The 15,125-nt window shown below is 36.3% G+C and overlaps 1 protein-coding gene across 1 annotated transcript in view; it reads left to right on the forward strand.

The window, feature by feature from the left end:
• HEATR5B (HEAT repeat containing 5B) overlaps positions 1–15,125 on the forward strand; it is a 55,011-nt gene that overhangs the window by 21,439 nt on the left and 18,447 nt on the right. The window contains exons 19-27 of the mRNA XM_021528091.3: positions 1,325–1,484; positions 3,665–3,854; positions 4,434–4,603; positions 6,902–7,046; positions 7,912–8,151; positions 9,956–10,207; positions 12,145–12,326; positions 13,411–13,479; positions 14,235–14,414. Of these exons, the coding sequence (XP_021383766.2) occupies positions 1,325–1,484; positions 3,665–3,854; positions 4,434–4,603; positions 6,902–7,046; positions 7,912–8,151; positions 9,956–10,207; positions 12,145–12,326; positions 13,411–13,479; positions 14,235–14,414 (1,588 nt within the window). The remainder of the gene's footprint in view (positions 1–1,324; positions 1,485–3,664; positions 3,855–4,433; positions 4,604–6,901; positions 7,047–7,911; positions 8,152–9,955; positions 10,208–12,144; positions 12,327–13,410; positions 13,480–14,234; positions 14,415–15,125) is intronic.

Below are 15,125 nucleotides of genomic sequence, written 5' to 3' on the forward strand. Positions count from 1 at the left end.
ACAGTCAGAATGTGAAATTATACTGGTGAACAGCTTTTGATGAGTTACCTGAAGGTGACTAAACTGTTTCAGATAGATAAGCACAGCTTACATTAGATATGTCTGTAATGTGAATTATGTAATAGTGGTTCTGTTTCACAGAAACATCCTCTTTACACATTGATTTAACTGATTTATTGGCCCATATTTTTTTCATATTCTGTTTGTCTTGGGTCTTTAGAAAGATGTCTGGTAGAAGCAACAAGACAGTGTGTTTCTCAATTTCTTGCTTAAGTTTAAGGCATCAGCATATTTCTGAATCAGAGTGCAGCTGCCTCAGGGCTGCAGCCCATGTTTTTTGCTGGGCCATGTGCATGCACATAGCCTCAGTACAGCTCTCTTACCTCTGAGTAATTACATTTTTCCAACCCTTTCATCTTGTAATAAAGTACATCATCCTTGCTTTCTTTAATTGTATTTCTATTACTGGGACTTTTCTTGGTTTCTTATCTAGATTAATTTGTAAATTGTCAATGGTTGTCATTCTGTTGACAGTCAAGTGATTTTTTTATATTTGAGATGTGCATTTACTTTGTTGTTCACTGATGGCCAAGAGCATGCATGTCTCTCATATACAGATAACTAGGGGAAAAAAAAATCTTTGCCCTTATTAGGAAATCACTTCTTTTATCTCTCTTCCTCGCTCACTGAAGAGGCTTCTAATTGCCAAGTAATATATGTGACATGCATTCAAAAGCAGTATTGTGAAAAATACTCAATAAGTCAATGCATACAACTTCCTACAACCAGATCATTCAAAATGCTACTCTTTCTGTTTTAGTTTCATTATAAAAGGCTTTCTATTAAAAAAAATAGGCTCTATTGGAAAAGCCACAAAAATCAGCTGTAGAAGAAAACAGCTATATAAAAAACTGAATTTGCCAGTTTGTCATTTCTCAGTATGTTGTCATTTTTTTATTCTTGATTCCTTTTCACTGCAGTGGTTTTGGAATGATTATTTAAATTAGTCTGCTATGAAAAATTAGTCTGCTTGTAAAATCTGGATTCTTTTTCTGTATCCCTCAAAACTCTTCTTCATCTAAAAGGTCAAGTTCTGATTAGAAAAAGTAAAATTGTTATTGAAATACCTTTTTTTCCTCTTGTTTTATATGTAACCTGGATTAATAGCAACGTAAAGTAACTACATTGTTTTTGCTGTTTAGGCTTCTCAAATTTTGTAAGATGGCTTGCAAAATTTCATTAGTCTTTTGCACTGTTGTGGTACTTCAAAGATTCTGTGTTACAAACTTAATGAAGTGATTTCTTTATATTTAAACATTGATAGATTAAAATCTGCTCGAGATGTTGTGTCAAGAACAGGCCATTCCTTGGCCCTGGGTTGTCTTCATCGGTATGTTGGTGGAATAGGTTCTGGACAGCATTTGAAAACTAGTGTCAGTATTCTCTTGGCTTTGGCACAAGATGGAACCTCTCCTGAAGTCCAGGTAAAAAAAAAAAAAAATCACCACAAAATTACTTAAAATGTTCAGGATGAAGGTTAGAAATTAAACTACCTGTTCAGATATTCTTTAGTAGATGTTGTCACATGCAAGATGTGTACCATGTACCAGGGAGCGTGAAGAAAGTAAATATTTTCTTATAAACTCCCAGAGTACAGAATCTCAATAGTACAGTGTAATTAAAATGTAACTCCATAGCTATTTAGGGAGTCACTTGGAAGTGGTCAGGTTAATTCAGAAGGATGTGTGTCTGCTTGCCAGCTGTGCCAGAGTGAGGCACTCTGGGCATATTCCAAACTGCCTTTAAAGCAGCATATGTCAGTATTGCCTTAGCTGCTTAAAAGGAAGCTTTTAATAGCTACCTGATGACTGAAATGTGATCACTTACTGGAATCTCAGGTGATGAGCAGTAGTTTCCTTTGTCAAGTAATTCCTGTGTATGTGAAACATACACAGGACATCATCTCTGCAGGGTTACATTATGAGCACAGAAATCTATTGCAAGATAAATTGCAGTTAGGGGGCAGAAGGGGAATCAATAGGAGCCAAATCTCAGATAGGGAGTGGTTTCTATCTACTGTGGACCAGAGATACGTGAAACCTCTTAAGAGGACGACTTAACTGCTAAAAGTTGCTGGTACAGTAGAAAGGGGACTAAACATACTGTTAAAAGACTAATGGTTTAGGAGAGTAGTGGCACTTTATACCCACCACCTGAGAAGCTGAATCCCCCAGTAACTGTAAAAAAAATCATACTTACACCTTGGTTTACTGTTAACTTGATACAACATGTACTTGAGTACCTTCTTATTTCTTTTTCTCAGAGCAATTAAAAAAAAAATCAAAGTAACAAGGTTTATCAGTTGGGAAAACAAGCCTAGTTTGGGGTTTTTTTTGGAGATAATGTTAAAAAAAAATCTATAAATACAATTTTAAGTCTCTTTTGAATGTTCTTAGTTTAAGGAAAGACAAAGTACAATTTGCATATGTAACCAGTTTCAAGTATGAGTGGGTAACTTGAGGCATAGAATTGTGCACCAGCAATTTCAAAAAGAAATTGGAAAGGTTAATGCCTTGTGAAAAAAAAAAAAAGTATAAAGGGGAAGTCCAGGCTGAACTTGCATATCTAACTTACTTTTTGTTGAGAATAGAGCCACTGTGAAAAACTAAGCTTTTAAACCTAATCCCTCACTGGATCAGTGTGGTACAGAAAAACTGTATGGAAGTATGAATAGTAGAAGTTTACAGGAATGAAAGGATAAGCGGTAATGTGCTACCACAGGATTAGGACTGTAGAGGTAGATGATTGCTAGTGCTCATGGTTTTTTGATTGCATCAGCGGGGATTAAAAAGTAGCAATTTTAAAAGCTTATTCCTAAGAGTCTAGCTTTGTAATAGTAATACTCTTTTAACTTAGTCATGTGTTTAATGTGAGAAAATTCTGAAATAAGATTATTTAGTAGGGTGTTATGAAGAGATAGCTAATGCTTTCAGATCTGTCTGTGCAATTTATTTCCAATGAAACGTCAGTATCTGAAAGGACTGGCCTCTTGCCTGCTTCTTGCATTGACAGTTACAATAAATTACTTTGCTCTTTTGTTGTTTACTTACCTTCAACTGAAATAGGTCTATCTTTCACCATTTTTTCCCTCATCCTGACTTAACAACGCTGTTTGTTGCTCTTGTTGCTAATAAGAAAGTTAAAAAAATGCATGTGAACCTTTCAGCTTGTCATGAAAATCAGTTCCTACTGAAATATAAAAAATCATCTCTGCTAAGGGCTTTGAAAGCTGCCCATTTCAGACTCTGCCTCCAATTCTGTAGTGGAATGATTCTCTCTTTCTCCTGTCTCAAGTCAGTTTTCTTTTTTCTTTTTATTTTAAGTAGATGTGTTGTTTGTTCTTGTATTTTTCCTCTTTGAAGTGCTTAAGCATATTTCTTCTCAAATTCTTTGTCACCATGTTTCCTTTATACCCAAAACTGCTGATAACCAAAGAATATGTTAGATACATTTAAACTCTCAGGTCTGGGAAATTTGGAAACACTTCTGGAGTCAGAGTTGTGAATTAGAGTGCTTAAGAACAGAAACTAGTCTCCAACTACATAAAAAACTGTTTAATTTCCTGAATGCATTACTGAAAAACATTCCTTTGTGTTTTTGGTAGACCTGGTCTCTCCATTCACTTGCTTTGATAGTGGATTCTAGTGGGCCAATGTACCGTGGGTACGTGGAACCAACGCTCTCTCTTGTTCTCACCCTGCTCTTAACTGTCCCGCCATCGCACACAGAAGTACATCAGTGCTTGGGCAGGTGTCTTGGGGCTATAATAACTACTGTTGGGCCTGAGCTGCAAGGTTAGTGGGAATTTGAAGTGGAAAAAATAAAAATCTACCTTGTATAAAGATGATATTATAATCTTAAATGGAAGAATATAAGTTTTTGTTAGTTGCAGGTGGGGGAGTCAATGCTGGCTGTTTCAGTTACAGTCCTGCAAACAACCTCATTTTGATGCTCCTTATGACTTCTTGGGGCTTTTTTGACTGCAGTTGGAGATTTTTATAAAGAAGTTGCAGTGATGTATGGTGTTTTAGGTAATGGTAAATTTGCATGGTGAAAGACACTTTTAAAATCTAACTGCAGATAATTAACTGGTTTCATGACCTGGGAAGATAGTCTCACAATATTTCTGACTGGAGATTATTGATCCAGAATTTCATTGTACAGCATGTTATTTAACTGAGCTAAAAAAAGAGATACTGAAACATGCTGTAGTGTTTCTAATTTGCATGGCAAATCAGAAAAGTTGCATGTTAATCGGGGAACTATTTTTTGTGATATTGAAGCTTTAATAATTCTTGCTTCACAAAAGTTTAAAGCCTGCAGTTGTGATATAAAAGTTTTGCTGTGTTAAATATATCCTCTCACATGATTAGGTAACGGAGCTACGATTTCAACAATCCGTTCTTCCTGTTTGGTGGGATGTGCAATCACACAAGACCATTCAGACTCACTTGTTCAGGCAGCTGCTATATCCTGCCTTCAGCAGCTTCATATGTTTGCACCACGGCATGTCAACCTGTCCAGTCTGGTTCCCAGTCTTTGTGTGAGTATCAAATGCATCCCTTTTGGTCCTCCAAGTTTTATGCATGTGCTTAGCAGAGGACAGGGCAAATATTTAGCAAGATGTCAAGGATAGCCATATATAATAAGCAGGTTATATTTGTAAAAACACCAGAGTCCCCAAGACATTTTACCTATTTTCAGAATGCTGCCCAAACTGAAGTCAGAGGGGTTGATTCTCTTTCACCCTCAATAGTGTAAGATAGCAAGCATTTATGAATAATATGACTAAGTAAAAAAGATGCTGAAATGCTCTGTTTGCTCCAACTAATTGCGTGCAAAGAGGGGAGTGAGTTGGGGAAAGATTTTGGATTGCCACTGTCAGCATATTAGGGGCTATCATACAAATTCTTGTGCTGCTGCTGTTAATGTTGGCACCTTCTTTCGTTAGTATCTTGTCAACAAGTCTTGGCTTAAGCCTGAATGTAAGGCAAAGACTTGAACCCAAAACATACCAAATATTAATATAAGAGGAAAGGTGGTGTGGGTGTGGTTTTGGTGTAGGTTGGTGGGTTTTTTTAATAATTACTATTGTAAAAGTTTTTTGTAGAGGGTTCAGTAGTCCAATACTGAGAAATTTGAAAAGCTTCTCTGTTATGTCTGTTAGATGTTTTGCAAAGTTGTTTATGACAATCTTTGCAGCGCTGATGACTCAGTGTTACCTGAAGGAATGCAATCCTATTATGTCAACACTGGAGCTTTTTCTTAGCATGCCATCCAGATTTTCCCTAGGGCATCCTCTCATGATTAGGTACTTCTCCTCAGCCCTGTGCACACCCAAGTCCCACCCTGCCCCAAGCACTCCTGGGAGTGCAGTGAATTTACAAAACCTGTCACTTGTCCCTTCACAAAATTTTGCATGAAAGGGCAGAATTAGATAAGCTCTTTTATATGAATATGATATACAACATGAGAGATAATTCCTGCAGCCATTTACTCTGTAAATACCAGTGGGTGATGTTACAGACAGTGAAATTCATACATGAATATGTATTGCTGTTTTGAAACCTTTTCCCATTATTTTCTACTGTTTCTCTCCTCTTAGTTTATTGTCTTCTGCTAAATGATAGTTGTTTTTTTTTTCCTTCCTCATATTCCTTACTTTCAAGTTATACTTAGTTTGTTAGGATTTCCCCTTAGTTGTCTTGGGCATTTCTTCATACTGCAAATGCATACTTATGTAGGCAAGGTCTGCCTTACCTGCACCATGAGCCAATTCTTCAGAATGGAATTAATGCCAGGTATCAAAATTAAACCATCCAGTTCCACACTCTCGTTTTAATTTCTTCTTCCTGCATTGGCTTCATAACTTGAAGTTATTTGTTTTGTAACTTGAATCATGGAATACCGTTTACATTAATAAATCTCCCAGATGGTCTGTGTTTTAGGTCACTGAAGCAACCTCAGTTGTGATATTTAGAAATTCTTTAAAGACTGCCTGTTTTTTTAGGACTAAATTCTTGTATATTCATACGTGGAATAAAGATGTACTGTTAAACTGTGTTTATAAAGCTTTATAAACTGTAGAACCCTTTCATTTAGGGAAGCATTTTCCATCTCCATAATAACCTGATACCAAGAAAACAATGGATATTTGGTTTATTAAAACCAAATTACCCTGAAGTAAATAAAGAGTTAGAGTTTCTTAAAGGGCACTCTTCACCTCATCCACTGTGGAAAAACATTAACTTTTCTGTGGAGCTACATCCTCTCAGAAAAAAAAGAGACCATACACAATTCTTCTGTGAGGAAAATATTTGCTTGTGCTTTAGGTGATTCAAAGGAATTAGAAGCCAGTGTTGGTTAGCAAAGAGATCTGATGGTGCCTTATTGAGAGGCACTTTTAATAACTTAATGCTATAGATTCTGTTACTAATGTGAAATGCAGGTTTTATTATAGTTGTCATGTGCGGGTGCCCCTGATAATGGCTTTTTTGTTTAAAAGAAAGTGATTTACACCTATAGCAGAATATAAGGCAGAGTAGTACTGGAGTGTAACAAATTGGAAACTGTAATCCAAATCACACTGGCACAGTAATTCCAATACTTAAGCTTTTATCTCTTTCATCAGGTGACAGCTGTCAGCTCTGCGTATATCAGCTATATTTTGATATTTGTATATTATGAAAAGTGCTTACTTCTGAACCTTCAGAACTTAATTCCCAGCAGCTCACACATGGGCTTATAACTGAAAAATAGAATGTTTTTAGTCCTTAGCAGCATTGATTTATTGATACTGGGGTGCAGCAGTTCACTCATCTGTAGTGGTTTTGACTTTCAGGTTCATTTGTGCAGCTCTCACTTGCTGCTGCGCCGAGCTGCAGTTGCATGTTTACGACAGCTTGCTCAGAGGGAAGCATCAGAAGTGTGTGAATATGCCATGAGCTTAGCAAAAAACGCTGGAGACAAAGAGAACAGTGCCATCAGTATGTATTTTTTTCACGTGGCTTTTTTGTAACTGTTGAATGCACATGTGCATATGTGTGCTTTGCCTTCAGAAAGAAGGGAAAAAGCCCAGAACCCCCTTGTACCCTTAGTGAAAAAAGCCCTTAACTGTCCCTTCTGACTTCAGTAACTTCTGGCCACACCCCTGCTTTTAACTCTGGAATTTTGTTCATTATTTAACTATTTGTGAAATTTAGACTTTAACCTCTCTCTCTCATTAAGGCTGGCAGTCAAATAGGGAACACAGTATATGTGAAGTGAAAGCATTGTACAGTTTTTCTGGTATTATAGCTCTTGTTATTTTGAAAATTGACTTAATGGTATACTGTTTGATCAAGGTTGTGTTATATTCTGTTAGCATCATATCTGCAGTGTCTGTGAACTTTGCTGGCTGGTCTAATTCTTACATGTATCATTTTATTTTCAAAATAGGAGGTTCAACAGTGTTGATCAACACAGTCTCCATACAAATGTAGAATTGTGAGCTTATTCAAATAATACCAGTTAAGTCTGTCTTATACAACTGACAATACAATACAACTGGGAAGATTCTTTAGAGTCCAGTACTGTTAGGTTTTTTATGAATTCACAGGCTGTTTGCCTTGAAGAGAGGGGTTTTTTTACTTTTTTAACTAATACTTGGAGGTGTTATTTGCATTGCAGATGAAATTAATTACTGTATTAGAATCTTTCTAGCATTGGTTCAGAAAAATAGCAATAACATCTTGGTGATCTTTGGTGGAACTATACACACACAGGTACATAATGTCCAATTCAAGTCTGTTGCTCCAAGTTTTAAAACTGAGTTCCTGATTTTAGAAAAGCTCTCTCATTCTCATTTTGCAGACATGAATCCTTTTGCACCAGGGGCTGGGTCTCGGCGAGACGCTCATTGCCGGCATCAGGGGGTGAATATAACAGAGACAGGCCTGGAGGGTGTCCTGTTTGGAATGCTGGATCGGGAGACTGATCGAAAATTGTGCTCAGATATCCATGACACTCTGGGACACATGCTTTCATCTCTGGCAGTGGAAAACCTTTCTCACTGGCTCATGCTTTGTAAGGATGTCCTTGCAGCTTCCAGTGGTAAGTGTTCTGTTGGGTTCACATAAATGATAGTATGTCCTTAGCATTAGCATCTTCTGGCGATACTGCTTTCGAGCTTCTCTTTTATCCTAGTTAAGGAGTAGGTTATATTGTATACAGAATTGGATTATAGAGCAATTAAACTGTCATAGAAATAAGGAATTATCGGTGTTAAGTTTCAGAATATGACTCATAAATAAAAAGGTGCTTGAAGTAGGATTTCCAATGGAGAAGAATGGTGTTTGTAAGTCTGACATTTCAGTATCTTAGTGAAAGTAGACATCCTTTTTAGCCTGTATACCTCAGGACTGTACAAAGGGAAGACTCCTGCACACATTCTGAGCTTTCTTTTGTGAGGTTTTGTGAATTACTGATTTGATGCTGGGTCACCATGGTGATGAAATTTTTGTTTGTTGTTCAGCTTTGCAGATTTGTTTGCACAGATTTTGTCCTCTGAGACCTTATTCCTGTTTTTCAGCTTGTAGAATGGTTATGACGCAGAATCTGCTTATTTCCCTTGCATTTATACTTGTTTATTGGCATGTATGAGTTCATCCTGAAGCTGTTTCTAAATGCTGCCAGCTTAACATTTACTGATGAGTAATGCTGCCAGTAATTTCTTTATGCAATGTAGTTACCAGAAATCTGCCCAGTGAGAAAGACCTCATTTACTGAGTTCTAAATTGGCATGGATTTTTGTTATTTCATGTGGGATGGGTCTTAAAGTTTTACATGGTTGTCCAATTTCTTATTTATTTATTAGTAGGTGACTTGTCTCAGAGAAAACCATATTTAAATAAATTTCTCTCAGCCAGCAACTTCACATTGATCTCCTTTGATCCATCTAACTGGCATATGACCAAAATGTGGTTTGCTTTTAAGCAGAGATTTACAAATCAGCCACATGAGGTCTTGGATGCCTTCTCAAAATGCTGTTGTTATGCATTAGCATCATCCACGTTTGATTTGCCATAGCCTTTTTCTTACTGAAAGAACTGGCTCTTCAATTGCTTAAAACTAGACTTTCTGAGAAGCATGCATTGCAGTAATTTCCTTTAATTCTCCTCTAATTATTGCAGGGGTGATTTTTGTCAGTGTTTTGGCATTTTGATAATTTAGACTTGTCATTGAGGATTTATGTCTTCATTTCTCAATAGCAAATGTATATATGCATGTTTGATGGGGGATTTTTGGTCTATGTTTGGCTTTTGTTTTTTTATGTGATCCCTGAAGTAATTTTTATTTTCTGAAATGAAGTCTCAAACCTACACCTAGAGAAAATATTTTTTGAATATTAATCACATTTTTGGGTGCTAATCAGTGGCCTACTTGGCTGCATCCTTTGGCTTGGATCTTTGTAATTTTGTTTCAGTTTAACTTGCTTTTTGTCTTCCACTTGAAATGGGAGCTGCAAAATTCAAAACTAAGCTAATTCTTTTATTCGGAGCCTGATAATTCTTTTAATTCAGAGCCTTATCCTGTTTTTTGGCAATTTAGTAGGTTAATTTACAAAGCTGGGCAATTTAGATACAGGATTCAGCTGTAGTTGGTAGAATTAATATTATAGGAATTTTTCTCGTATCATGTAAGATGATTAAAGGGTAATTTAACCCAGAACAGATGTGAAAACCATTTATTTTACTGATATGCTCTTGCTTTTGGACATTTGTCAAATGTTTCTACAGAAGAATTAGTCTGTTCTGACTCTTAGGATAAAGAAAGACTTGAACTCATGTCGTTAACTGCCTTCTGTGGATTTTAACAGTGGCATGTTTTTCTTCCTTTTAATTGTTCCATGTCACAGACATGAGCACTGCTGCTCCCTTGGGAGGAGGGAAGGATGAGGAGTTGGAGAAGAAGGACGAGATGGATGATGACACAATGTTTACCACCTTGGGCGAAGAGGACAAGTCCAAGCCTTCTGTAGCACCTCGCTGGGCCACTCGAGTGTTTGCAGCAGACTGTCTGTGCCGAGTTATCATGCTGTGTGAAAATACCAACAAGGCACACTTTGACCTGGCACTGGCTCGTTCAGCCAGACTTAAAAACCCAAAAAGTAATTGCGTACTTCGGTTTTGTTCTTAATTTTTTATTTTCGTTTTGACACCTCTTTACAGTTTAAGATTACACAACCAAGAAAAAAAATAATAAGCACTTATTCTTTTATTCAAATGGTCAAAACCAAAGGAAATGCCCAGCAATAATCAATAAAACTAATCACTGTAGTTACAGTACCATGAGGACAAAGAATGAGGTTTTATGGAACATACCAGTTCTGAAAGACTGGTCTGCTTAGGGGAAAAAACCCTTAGAGATTGAAAGGTTTAAAGGTTTTCTCAATTCTGAAACAGAAGCAATAAACTTATAGCTATGGGCAAGCTCAGAGTGTTTTCAGAGTTTAATGTAATTACAGCAATTAATTAAACTTGAGAATATTTTAGCATCTCCAATCTGAAGAGATGCTAGAAAAGAAAAAAAGAAGGGATCAAGTTAGGTAATTATTGCTATGGCATTGGTTGCAGAGAGAGGAGGATGTGGGAGGGAGTTATAAAAAGACATGGACTTTGTAAAGTTTGTTCTTTTGGTATCCATGAGAGTGATAAGTCTTAGTTTTCAAGCTCATGTTCCAAAGATAGTTTTATGACTTAGAGGATCAAAATTGAGAGGTGCTAGATGGCATAGTACTTTTGTGAAGAAATGTTTTTCAGATAGTGTGAGGAGTCGTCCATGTTTGTGGTTGTTTGGTTCACCTCTGTAGTGCTCATGAGGACTTTGTGTATGTAGGATGAATATTTTGAGCATCCTAGAATGTGTGACATTAATGGACTTTGATGTCTGTGTTGTTGAGAGTGTCTGTTGTTATATGGAGAGTTATCAGGTCTTTACCTGTGTTGCTTTATTGCAGCCTGGTTCCAGCACTGTGCATTTCTTTTGTGAGAATCTGGTTTTTGACTTGAGGCCAAGGCCACTGAAGACTAGGAAGGAACAATTTCAGGAAAGTTTATTTTGTCATGGCATTGTATCACAAAGAAAATAATGAAATAACTGCTGCTTATAGGGTCCTGCAGAGAATGACATATCATAATCTGGAGAATTTTATTTCTATTTGTTTAAAGTGAACTTTGATATGTTTGGTATCATTGTAAAAATGAAAACTCAGCAAAATTCTGCTCCCCCCAAATGCAGTTTCTAAAATACTCAAATTTTACTATTGTCTCTGATGGAAAGAGTAAGTGCAGACTTTATCACTGTAGTTTCAAAGTGATTTTCAGTCTTTCTTACTGATATGCCTCTGAAAAGTTTCAGCCACAAAAACATTTTACTTTTTTACCTTGAGGCTTGAAAATAGCTTAGGCAATTTGTGGGTTTCATTAGTCACAGTGGATGTTGTTAAATAATTTATTTTCATGTTAGTTGTACAATGTGGTAATTTCAAATTGAGAGTGAGAAAAGAAACAAAATTAATACCTGGAGCTGAGTAATCCTTTCAGAAATGTTACTGAGCTATGTATTTTTCTTTGGTGCATGCTTACAGCCTTAGACGTGGTTTTTGGGAGGAGAACCAGAGGCATATTCAGATTTAGGTGTTGACATCAGCAGAGGTCACTGTAAGCATAGGATTTGAGCAGGTGCAGAAATTGCCTTGAAGAATTTCTGTATGTTTGGGGGATCATTAAAATTAGCTTTAATAAATGTTTTAATATATTCTAAGCTACTTAGCCATATTTGCATACTTCATTCTACACATTTTCTGCTCATTTTTCAAGGTTGTCTTAGGAATAAAAGTCATAGAATCACTTTGGCGGGGAGGGGATGTGGAAAACAAGAAAGAAAACTAGGTTTCATTCTTTCCTGCTTCTTCCATGCATTAAATCTGGATCTTTGAAAACAAATAGGTAAAATTCATGCATGTCAATGAGCAAAATGTTGGAAGTATTCATCATGTTAACTATTTTTTAAGTTACTAAATAGTTCTTTCTGTTTTGTTCTAAGATGATTTCTTAGTACTCCATCTCTCTGACCTTATCCGAATGGCATTCATGGCTGCCACGGACCACAGCAACCAACTACGCATGGCGGGACTTCAAGCTCTTGAGGATATTATCAAGAAATTTGCATCTGTTCCCGAGCCAGAGTTTCCAGGCCATGTGATACTGGAGCAGTATCAGGCAAATGTGAGACCTCCTTCATAACTTCAGGAAATCTTGTATTTATGCCAATATGCCAGTATTAGCTTTGAGAACATTTTGTAATTTGAAAAAAAGCTGTGAGGAGATTTTTCTGTGTCTAAAAATATGCTACAGAGACTCGCTTACTGATTCAAATTTTATTTTTGTATCTCATTGTATCTATTGTAATTTAGTAGCTGATAACATTAAAATTCAGTAGCTTGAAAGCCAGATATTGTAAGTTACATTTAATTTTTGGCAAAAGTGGCTATTCGTTTGTAGAACTAGGAGTTGGAAAATATAACTCGCTCAGTTCTAGATTTAATCTAATAAATCTGTTTTCTTGGGAATTAGTGAATGTACTTTTGTTTTAAATGAAAACGACAAAAGTATATCACTGGGAAGTGGGTAAATAAAGATTTATTTGGGGATATTATTGTGCTTTTTTTTTGTTGTATAGCTTAACTCTTTCACCCCTTTTGTTTTCACTCTGTCATCAAGATCTTTCCAAATACTTTTTAAAGGCAGCCTTTCATTCTTTTCACTTCCTGCCTTTTTCTTCTTCCTTCTGTAGTGCTGTAACCATTGCTTCTTTGTATTGGACTTGGTTCCATTTGTTTCAGAAACATATTGCCATATAGCAACTGCCTAAAAGGCATTTTTGAGTCAGTATTTGTCACTTTGCGGATTTGATGCACATCCAACCATAAACATTTAATTTCACATTGCTGTTCCTTTGGACATCAAATTGTCATTGGCTTATTGATCCTTAAGAGAAGTTGCACTTGTAATAATGTAATGATTAAAAGGATACTCATTAACAGAGGGAAGATAAAACTACATATTTCACAAAGGTAGTTGGGAAAGCAGGAAAAAAGTAGTTTAAGACTCTGTTTTTTTTGTTTCAAGACTGCTATTGCAAATGTTTGCTAGACAGCAAGGTTAATTTTGGGATATAACTACAATGCCAAATATAGCAATCTTTTCTTGCTTTTTCTGTACTTGACCTTGAGCCTTAAACAAGGTGAGATAAGCAACACTGTGTCCCTATTATTGTAGTTGGATTTCTAACTTTTCTTCTTATCAACAGGTTGGGGCTGCTCTGAGGCCAGCATTTTCCCAAGATACGCCATCCGATATAACTGCAAAGGCCTGTCAGGTACAGTGGAAAACGTTCATATACTATAAACAAAACTAATTTTCCTTCTCTTTGGAAGGAGGAAGCAAAAAAGAAGTAGCATCAAATTGCTGGAAGATGTTGTAAACCTAAGGTGATGTTTTTGCAACATCTTTTGAGTTTCCTAGTAAATATTTTGTTCCTCAAATGTGCAGAAGTCCTTTTAGGGAGCTACATCAAAAAATGTATCTGGAACTAACTATGTCTTCATATCTATCCTGCAAGAAAAAAAGAAGAAAAAAAAGGAAAAAAACCTTTTGCTTAATAAGACCAGTAGAAGTTTATTTATTGTCTTTCAGTCTGATCAAATATGATATATGGAGCCTTATAAATTGATTTGTGATGTGAGGGTTTTTAAATGTATACTACTGTTGATCACTGCCCAATATATTCTTCACAGAGAATGCAGTGACTCATTACCTGAATGATTTGACCAGACACTTGGGAACAGAGCAAAAAAATCATTATAACTTATTTATGGAGGATTGAAAAATTTTTAAAATATTTTCTATGTCTTTTAAGTTCCCTTATAATATGCGTTGCAAATACAGCCTTTATAACCACTCACCTGAGCAAAAGGAAAACCTGATTTATTTATCTTAAGCAGGAAGACGGTGGCTAAGTTTTCGTGGTGGTTGTTTTGGATTTGGTTTTCTTACTAATTTAATTTTTTTTTTCATTTAAAAGGTTGTTGGGTTTTTTGCTAGTTTAGAATGATTCTAAACTTTGTTGTCTAGGTATGTAGCACTTGGATAGGAAGTGGGGTTGTAAGCGACCTGAATGATCTTCGCCGAGTTCACAACCTTCTTGTCTCTTCCCTGGATAAAGTGCAAGCGGGAAAGGGATCTTCTAGCCAGCTTTACCGAGAGAGTGCGACTACTATGGAAAAACTCGCCGTTCTCAAAGCATGGGCTGAGGTAAACCATGACCATTAAATCTGTCAAAGTTTGGAAACATTTTATGGTGTAATAGCAGCCTCACACTTCATACTGCCTGTACATGCCTTCCTCCTAACCTCTTGCAGTTCTAGTCCTGGGATATTTTAAACTCAGTATCTTTCTCTGCCATTCTGTCGAACCATGTTTACATTGAGGATTGATTGTTCTTTGTTTTGCTGCACTTTTCTGCATAAAAAATATGCACTCACACCCTATCAGATTTTGAATTTCTTCCTATCTTACTGCTCTTAAACTTGAAAAAAACCCACACAAACAAGAAAACAAACAACCCTAAAAATCAAACAACCTTAATATATATTCTGAAAAAATATTGCAGTTAGTTAACACTGTCAAGTGTTTATAATTGACACACTTTAGGAAGTAAGTGTATGGCCAGACTGTTTTAGGAAAGTTCAATTTATGAACCTAAGCATTATATATATATATATATATATGTTAGAGGGATGCCGCGGGAGACAAGACTCATGATATCATGATCATCAAGTCTCAGTTTATTGTGACAGATTACACAGTTTATATATGTTCGTTAATTAGCTCATACATATTGCAAAAGCCAAGCTCATGATTGGTTGCTATGTGACTTGTACTATTATCTTAAAACTATCTTTGTGAAAGATACATGCCTGTCTAGCTGGCCTTGCAGTTAGAACAGCTTAGTACTCCTTTGTT

Source organism: Lonchura striata, chromosome 3 (genome assembly GCF_046129695.1).
Source record: "Lonchura striata isolate bLonStr1 chromosome 3, bLonStr1.mat, whole genome shotgun sequence".
Classification (NCBI taxonomy): Eukaryota; Metazoa; Chordata; class Aves; order Passeriformes; family Estrildidae; genus Lonchura; species Lonchura striata.